The sequence below is a fragment of the Liolophura sinensis genome, chromosome 8 (genome assembly GCF_032854445.1).
Source record: "Liolophura sinensis isolate JHLJ2023 chromosome 8, CUHK_Ljap_v2, whole genome shotgun sequence".
Lineage (NCBI taxonomy): Eukaryota > Metazoa > Mollusca > Polyplacophora > Chitonida > Chitonidae > Liolophura > Liolophura sinensis.
This window is the reverse complement of record NC_088302.1, coordinates 39487324-39496662: the sequence shown is the minus strand read 5'-3', so window position 1 is coordinate 39496662 and position 9339 is coordinate 39487324. Positions and strand designations below refer to the sequence as shown.

General features: G+C 38.4%; 1 protein-coding gene across 1 annotated transcript in view; it reads right to left on the bottom strand.

Annotated features, from left to right (window-relative positions):
- Window positions 1-1081: 1081 nt before the first annotated feature.
- The window catches only part of LOC135474060 (E3 ubiquitin-protein ligase HERC2-like), an 86359-nt gene continuing 78101 nt past the window's right edge, over window positions 1082-9339 (bottom strand). The window contains 8 exon segments of the mRNA XM_064754059.1: window positions 1082-3130; window positions 3533-3745; window positions 4007-4112; window positions 4481-4643; window positions 5268-5402; window positions 6829-7023; window positions 7323-7464; window positions 8832-8915. Of these exon segments, the coding sequence (XP_064610129.1) occupies window positions 2855-3130; window positions 3533-3745; window positions 4007-4112; window positions 4481-4643; window positions 5268-5402; window positions 6829-7023; window positions 7323-7464; window positions 8832-8915 (1314 nt within the window). The 3' untranslated portion in view covers window positions 1082-2854.

Sequence of the window (9339 nt, the reverse complement as noted above, 5' to 3'; positions counted from 1 at the left end):
TATTTTAGAAAGGTGCTTTGAGGTGTGTTTGGAAGGTCTACTGGGAAAATGTAACTTTTAGCACCAGGCATTTATTTGCCTCCAAAAATGCTCTTTTGTGGTCAAAAGTTTTAAGTCATTTAGGGTAGGCGTACTTATAATTAATAGGGAAGGATTTGTTGTGTGCATTTTGTGCATGTAGGCACAAGGAGTGGCGGATCATTGATCAGTTTATGTATGAAAGAAAAACTTGCAATGTAAAGTTTATTAAACGATCTGTCAACTTCTTACTAAAATGGTTATGTTCAAGTTCTCTACAAAACAAATATCCGAATTGAGTACAAAGTCTGTTATGAACCATCGAAAGTCATCGAAACTAGCCATGATGTCATCTGACAGCTGTCACTTAAATGCCCACATTGATCGATTGTTTTCTCATGGCATACTTGAGAAAAGGGGGTTAGTCGAATGGATGGAGGGAACCACAGTGCTTGTGTCAAACCACCAAACTTTGGCACGTAACTGACAAACTCTACCATGTGTGACTTACATACATGTGAGTCATATTACTGAAACACAAGCGCTCTTCCATGAAAGGACTGCTCAAATTAAACCCATGAGGGCTATTGGCCACTTGATGTCACAACAAACTATAAATCTAAAAATTCCCTGACCAAGGCTGGTAGACAACTGGGTTTTACTGTCTGCTCCCCACTTCAGCCATGGAATAGGTGAGTTTTGCGTTCACAGCTATCCTTGAAGGTAAAAAAAGTCCTGCTCCTCTAACCAGTCAAAAATATTATCAAAGCCAACTTATTTTGATCACATTTACTATAACATGGGCTTCACAAAAAAAAGTAATTTAGATGAGAGAAAAAAGTTGAGGAACAGAAAGAGGTGTCATTTGGACCTGGTGAAACAGGCAATCAGTAAATTAATGTCAACGAAGGTTGCCGAACAGTTTTCACAAGTCACTTGATATATCTGGACTGTTTTTACCTCTAACTACAGCAGACTTCTCGAAATTCCCCTTAGCTTAACAACCCATTGCATACTTATACATGTAGCCTGGTAGAAGAGGCTAACAAAATACTGCTGCCACTGTAATGACTGGGTGTTTGACCACACCGTTTATTTAATTTTCACACATCTTAAACAATGCAACACACAAAGGCTTAGCATTGACACATGTAACCATCATATACATCTATATCAAATATAGCACAGATTCTGCAACTCAATGTGTGAGAATTGTGACAATACTGTGTCCAATATTTAAGCTATCCGGCTTTGACAAGGCAGCCAGATAGTGATATTCACATCTAATGCTCATCTGATAAATAAAGAGTGTGTGAACAATGATGATGATGAAAGCTCCAGAGCATTCAGCAATTGACAAACACATACAAGGTGAAATGGCTGAAATATCTGCTAAGCTTACGCGTGATGATGATGCATAAATTTACAATATTTACAAGTTTACCTTAAAATAAAAACCACCAAGAAAAATGCCTCTGAGAATACAACAGAAAACTCTAGCAGAAGCAGATGACAGAGAGAAAAAAAACATATACATATATGTACACACATATACTGTATGCAGTTAGCGAGAGAAAACAGTCTCCCTTCATGTTTGATAAATTAGTCAAACTAAAACTTCAAAGTAAATTTTTTTGGCAAATAATACTGCTATTTCAAGCCAGATAACCTTGCCCATAGACTTACTTCTTTATTTCAATTGATGCCTTTTATATTTCAATTTAAAAGCCACCACAATGATAAACATAATTTAAAAAATGAATTTCTTCAGAATTTATTTCCTTATTGATTATCAGTCAAATATATCGCATCATCTGGATTAGCTTGAGGTTTCAGCTTTAACTAAAGAAAAGGTCTGAACAACATCTCACACTGAGAAAAGTTCAAGTTCATTTTCATACACACTGACAGGTCAAAATGACGTAGATTATAATGGACTGAGATCAATTGGATATGAAATTATCGAAAATTGAAATCAATGTCGGCAAATACTGTAAACTAATTAAAGCATCAACTTCACCACATCTTCCTACTGCTGTATAAACCATGAAGTAGTAAGTTATTTGAAAAGCATGATTGATGTATAAAATTTTGCTGTAAGTGACCACCAAATTAGGTTGAAACATGCCAGCTAAAACATACATTGGTGAAACTTTACAGTGTTTGATACAGAGTTCATTAAAACCAACACACTGACGCCTCAGTCCAACTCAAGAAATAAAATGATTCCGTTTGGAAAATTCATACTCTGGAAAATACAATATGTTTAAGTCAATGATCAAAGAATTTATTACAGCTTGTAAAAAGTGGAGACGATGAACTGAACTAATATTTACATCATTTGAGAGACCTGCTCCTCGGCTGTTTGCACGTACAAACACAACAAATCTTGTTATCTCTCATCAAACAACTCTTGATATTAATCCAAACAAACAACAAAGTAACAAATACTGAATGTGCGATTTCAGATAAGTGTAAGTTATGGGTTAAAAGTGCTTATGCCCATTTAAAAAAAAACAAAGAAATAAAGATTAAGCTGTATGCTGCTATGAAACTACAAGCAGATGTCTAGGCAACCCTAGCAACATATCACAACAGTCTGAAAGCTACATGTGCAGGGGAAATGGCATTGCATGGCAAGCTGATTAATGCCACAGACATGTAAAATGGCACAAATATTGGGACAAAGAAAACTGTCACAGGACTTGGAAAACGTCGCTTGAAGTCAGCTCACTGACAAAATTCCGCCCGCTTTACTTCTGTGTAAAGACTAGATTTTGATATTACTTCCTACTAAAGCCTGATGAATTTCAAAACAGCTGAATAGTGACAGAATTCATATTCCGTCCGAGTCCATAACCTCCCCTTCTGACTCGCAAATGTCTGGGTAATCAGAATCCTCGCTGCCATCCGGAGATTCCGGGTCAAGACCGTCACCTGTCAGCGCCACTCGCGCGTAGTCGTCCGTGTCGATGGACTTGCAGAAGTGGATGGCATATTTGAGTTTCTCCCGGAGAACCTCCTTACAGGAATAGCGCGGCATTTTGAGCAGGAAGAAGCAGGTGTAGCTCTCCGGCAGAAAGTGGTCAGGTGGGTTGTACTTGTCCAGCACCTGACAACAACAGCAACATTCATATTGGTTTATTTGATCACTTATTTATTTGTTGTTTTACACTATATTACAGAAATTTTTTCTTATATGATGGAAAAGGAAAGTTGAGTGCAGGGGGAAAACCACCAGATTTCGGCAACTTACTGACAAACATTCCGACATATGACATATAAATACAATAGCTGGGCAGCCTACAAATCTTCTGACTAGGATAGGTTCTCTGACAGGATAAGCGCAGAGACAAGACAAACAGAATATTACATATACAATGCTTTAATATATTCTAAAACTGAACACTTGAACTAGAGAATAACTGCATGGTCAAAATAAGAACAGTGTAAGGCTTACAGCTTTTTGAGAAAACCGCAAATCAGACACAAGAATATGGTCAATAATGCATACCTGTAGGACAAAATCCCTGCCCCTAAAGTCTGCAATTGTGCGGGGTAAGCGTGTGCGTCCCCAGACAAAGCGCAGAAAGAGTGAGCGCTCGGTCGTGCTAAACTCCTCCATCACTTCCCAGAACCACTGAATCAGAGACGCTGTGGCATCGATCCCCTTGTATGTTGCCACGGATTTCAGCAGGTTCAGAGGAATGTCCGGACTGCCACAAACCTGGACAATGACAACAACAACAGGGTTAGCCCATAACCATGTAAACCAATGCTCAGCTTTTTGAGTCGGCCTTTATTTCTTTCTTTGTAAAAGTGTCAAAAGGATATATTTGCAGTATAGTTACCTACATGTACATTTCAGATTTCTCAAGTGGAACACTATTTCATAAATTTTTTTTTCACAGATGCACGATTTTATAGTAATTTTGTGTAAATAGAGTAGGTAAATGAACTTGCTGCTACAGATCAATCACACACTCACCATTGTTTCCAGCTCGTAACCAGTGAAGAGAGAGAGAAGAGGCACAGGGATGATTTTGGCCATTCCTTCTCTCACCCACTGGACCTGCTCATCAAACTCGTGCAGTCTAAAACAGTGAAATGTTCAGAAAATGAGTCAAACAGTCATCAAACAAACAGCCATCACTACTAATCTCAGGAAGAGAGAACATAGTCCTGTTTGAAAAAATACTGTACTTCTACCAGAAACCATTTTTATTTCATTCTATATAAATGAACACAAATAAATGAGTGATCTGTCTGATGATGATGATAAATATTTTCCTATCCTTTGTTCTAAAATAAGATTCTCAGAATTGGACATCTGTCCCGTAAACATGCCAATGAAAAGAAACAGTCATCAAGGCAGCCATGTTTTGCATATTTGCAACCTGTTTAGCTGACTATGCCCGTTTGTCTGCATTAAGGGGAATACTGCCACATGCTAGACCCTCACCTATACTCCATGGCCAGGCGGATGTACTCTGCCTTGTTCTCAGGGGTGATTCGACAGTACTTAGAGCTGAGCTGCACCTCCTGTCCTGCTGAACTAGGTACGCTGAAGGGCATGTCTGCTGACCTCAATGACAGGTCATCCATCTCCTTAATACACATCAAGCCTGGACAGTAACAACAACAACACAGGTTAATCTAGACACTTGTGATACCATAAACTGTACTCCCCTTCACGGCTCAATACAGTTTATTTATTTGATAATGGTTTAATGCCTTTTGGGGGCGGGTGGGGGGCGGGGGGATGAAGGAAACTAAAATGCCGAGTATCTGGTAAACCTCCTGACTTAAAGTGACAGCTGAATTAGAATGTGTGAGCTCATTGGGGCTGAAAGTGAAACCAATGTTTTAGCCAAAAGAGTAGGCAAGGGCTCCTGAAACTGACTAGAAGTCACACTCCAATCTCCCGAGACCATACTCAAGTGAGCTTTAATTTTTTTGTTCACATTGTGATCTCCATAGAAGATCAGAACTAATAGCGACGTATTCAAAGTGCTGCCTCACTGAGTTGTTACTTTAAAGGATTCATGAAATATAACTGTTATATAAATGTTCAATGCTAAAGTCAGTAGACTAGTTATGAACTTACAGTTATAATATTTTTTAGTTATAGCTATTCATATTCTCTATCAGTACACATGGATACTTCCAAGGTGATGTCAAATGCAAATCAGTGTGGCTACTGTATACACTATACTGCTAGCAATATGCACAAGAACTGCAAAACATACCTGGCACAAAGTCCTTGTCGACCTCTGTGAGATCTGAGATAGACAAGGCCATCCCAGCCAGCTGCTTCCATACTGGCTCAGCCATGTTAAGGCTGAGAGGGCTTCCAGTTCTGATGGCAATGCCAAACATCATACCTAACAACAAAAGATTAAAATATACTCTAAACAATGGGGAACTGGAATTCCAGAAATAAACCACCAGTCTTTGGCAAGTATCTGATGGAACACCAAGTCAACTATCTGGAAACACGTTATTATTCCATCGTATCTATCAACATTGTATGTACACTAGCCTGCTAATACATATAAGCTTGAAACCAACACTTACTATCTCACAATAACCTACAGTTCTGGGCTTAGTTGTTTGACAGGGTATTAGATCATACTGGTATTAAGTTCTTTTTTTATATTTAAAGGCAAAGAAAACAATAACGTGAAGTATATATCAGATCAAAGGTCATCAAACACTGTCCACAATAATAGTTCGATTTATTTTAAAAATAATTTTCAACCTAAAAAATGCATTTTAAAGGATGAATTCTACGGTGGCTTTATCTAACTGTACTGGGACCAGTGATATCACATCAAGTTTTTGTCACTTAACACCCACAGACTCATACATTTCTTTTATAAAAATGCAAATACATGTAGATTTATAAATACATCCACCGAATGGACCTTGAAATGATCTATTTCAAGCCAAAAATACGGATGTGAAGTCACTGATAACTTCTGGTTCACTACAGACCACCGGTAGAATCTGATGTTTAAAACCATTTTACTCGGTTGGAAAAATTCTACAAAAATAAATCCATCTATTTTCTCAGACAGTTTTTAATGGTCCGTCATCTGACATACATTTCATTTTAGTGTTTTCTTTGCCTTTAAGATTTTAACCAAGTTCAGCAGCCAATGCAGTTCTCCAAAATCAAAGTATATCAGCGGCAGATTTAGTTCATATTTAATATACCGTTACACAATTATTTTTGTGCTAAGTACAAAATTAAAGACTTGGTTTCAATTAAATCTGGTATTAAATCTTAACACAGTTTCGAACAACTGGGCCCGTAAGTAGGCTAAATCCAAAAAGCCATTTCTAATTTAATGTCAAAATCTAAACTTCATCACAATGCTTTACTGAAGGTACACATACTTAAGACAGCATTTATGAAGTGGTCAGAATTTCACTTTCTGTGGACCCAAAATAAGTTCAGTAATAAAAATGGCATGTCAAATAGTCAGAAATGACTTAGAGGGGCTTGACTCATTTATTTTATTTATCTGATTGATGATTCATGTCATACTCAAGAATATTTCACTTATAGGATAGTGCCCAGCATAATGGTGGTAGGGGAAACCAGGGGAAACCCATGGCCATCCGCAGGTTGCTGACAGACCATCTCAAGTACACTTGGAGAGGAAGCCCGCATGAGCTGGACTTGAACTCACAAGGGCCGCACTCGTAAGACGCTCCTGAGTCAATGTGCCATTCTGGCTTTCTAAACCCGCTCTGCCACAGAGGCTCCCTTAAGGACATTGCCCTGAAGCTATGTCAGCCTACCCAGAAATCTGAACATGCTCTGTTGTTGTGGGCTCTTCAGCATGGGGTTAAGTAGGAAGCAGTCCCTGTTAGCGCCCGACTCATCACGGCCATTCGGGGTAACGATCAGCAAAGGGAGAGAGCCATTCTGTAACTCATCACACATCTCCGCAATGGACTCACTGTATCCACCTCCACAGTCATCCACACTCTCACCTGTGACAAGAACAAAGAACAAAGGGCTTTACCTGGCTGATCTAAAGGAGGTGGGTTACAAGCTCAGTTTGCAACGTACATTTTTTCTTATCAACAGAATCAAAATAGGACCAATTTAATGCAGATAAATGTTAAATGAGAGTGTTATTTCCAATGAATCAGAAATGTGATGTACAACATAAATGGCCTCACTATCACTGCAGCACAACACAGGTGGGAAATACGTGTCACAGTTTCTGAATACAGCTGAAACACAAATGATATCGTAGTACTGTAGGGATTCAATGAGGCTTGCTCACCTACAAACTTGACCTTCCACACTCTGTGAGGCAACATAAGAACATCCGCCCCAAACACCCCAATCTTGGTGGACATCTGACCAAACACGGTCTTGATCCCGTCAGGCCCCGCCAGTCCACCTCTACCACGAGAACGCTTTACCTGAGGTAGACGCAAACAAGAAGTTAGCACAGGGCTGTAACTACTTGAGATGTAACTACCACAGATGCTTTAAGCCTTCAGACTTTTCTCTGGAATACTATTTATTTATCTATTTGTTTATCTGATTGGAGTTTTACGCCATACTCAAGAATATTTCACTTAGTGCAAATGCCTTTTTATTCGCGGGTATAATCTTTCGCGGATTTGGTAACAAGACACATTTGCGGGAATCAACTTTCACAGATCTTGACAGAATTTTTGGACAAATGATAAACGAAAATCCAACTTCATTACAGAAACGTCAAGTAATAAAACTACTCAAGTATTCCAGTAACAATGTTATCATTTAAACATTTTTATATCTGTAAGTGCTATACAATACAGTAACTTGATCAGACAAATGAAGTTAATCCTCCTAAGCTTTTAATCTTTTGAAGACTGTTAATCTTTATAAGATGAAGCTCTTACCTGCTGTAAGAGCAAATATTCGTGCCACTCACTCTGGGAGACGACAAATATTAAATGTGACATAAATAAATTCCACTATATAATTCTCATGCATCAGCAGAGTGAGTGAAACTTTGAGTGAACTGTGACAGATTTGAGTAAATTTCTCAGAAATCATCATCATGAAAAGGAAGTTTGAAGGGTGGAAACCCTGAGAGATGTATCAGGCGCGTCGGAAAGGTGAGCTTACTGGAAGGCAAGTACAGTTGATAAAAAAATAGCCTTTCTCACAGTATGTATATCGTATCACATACACATGCACAGTACAATTTATTGATTTGTATGTCTCTAACCTCAGCAATAAATCAACAAAAAACAACAACAGTGTGGTGATACTTAGAGGGAGCTAAGCCTCCTTAAAAGAAAGCACGATTAACTGGCGATCAATTAAGCTGGATTTGTGAAAGCCGGAATACATTCTAATTAGGTATTTCTAAATAACGTGTTTGTGTATTAGAAATGTAGGGCTTATTAACGAATTTATAAGTGTAACGCATGCTACATTAATAAATTACTTACATGGGTTTTATATTCGATGGCACCTATTTTCGCTGAAATGTGTTTGGTGCGAAATCTGCGAATGTTAGTACCACGGGAATAAAAAGGCATTTACAGTATACGCCGGTGGCCAGCATTATGGTGGGAGGAAACATACTGTATGGTGTAACAGCTTTCTTGACATTAAAAATGAAAATGCAATTTTTAAATGGATCAATTTCGCATCTTACTATATATTGTTAGCAAAAAAAAAACAAAATGTACGTAAGCTTTTTGACTTTAGTGACACTTCATGGTAAAATCAAATGAGCGTGCTTATTAAACTTTTCCTCCACCAGTAAAGCAGTGTTCAAGCTCTTTACCTGTATCCTGTTCAGTTCCACCACAGGTCCATGTTGTCTGTCTCTGATCATGGTTGCCTGGACAACCTTTCTGAAGGCCGTCTCCTGGATAACGCATAAACCAGATATTATTAGTCCACCATTTAGAAGATACAGGTAAAATAAAATAAAGAGTGAAAAGAAGCCATCACCAATGGGTGCAATATATCCAAAACACTGGATGAAGAAATGTACATACATAAATACATGTATATATTATTCTCTTAAGCATTTATGAAAAAACTCAACAGGATGTTGAATGTTCCTGAATGAGCTTATACCTGTTCTTTCTTATCAGTGTTTCCCCATACACAAACGCATGTGCTGTTTTACACTGAGCAGAATGGTATCGGCCCTACTGTGTGGTACTTCACAAGTGAAGATATACAACACTATGTGGTTGCCACAAGGTACTGTGAAGCAGCGTTGTAATCCCCCAAACACAGAATCTGAACACAACACTATTACCCTCATACACCACAAACTTCTC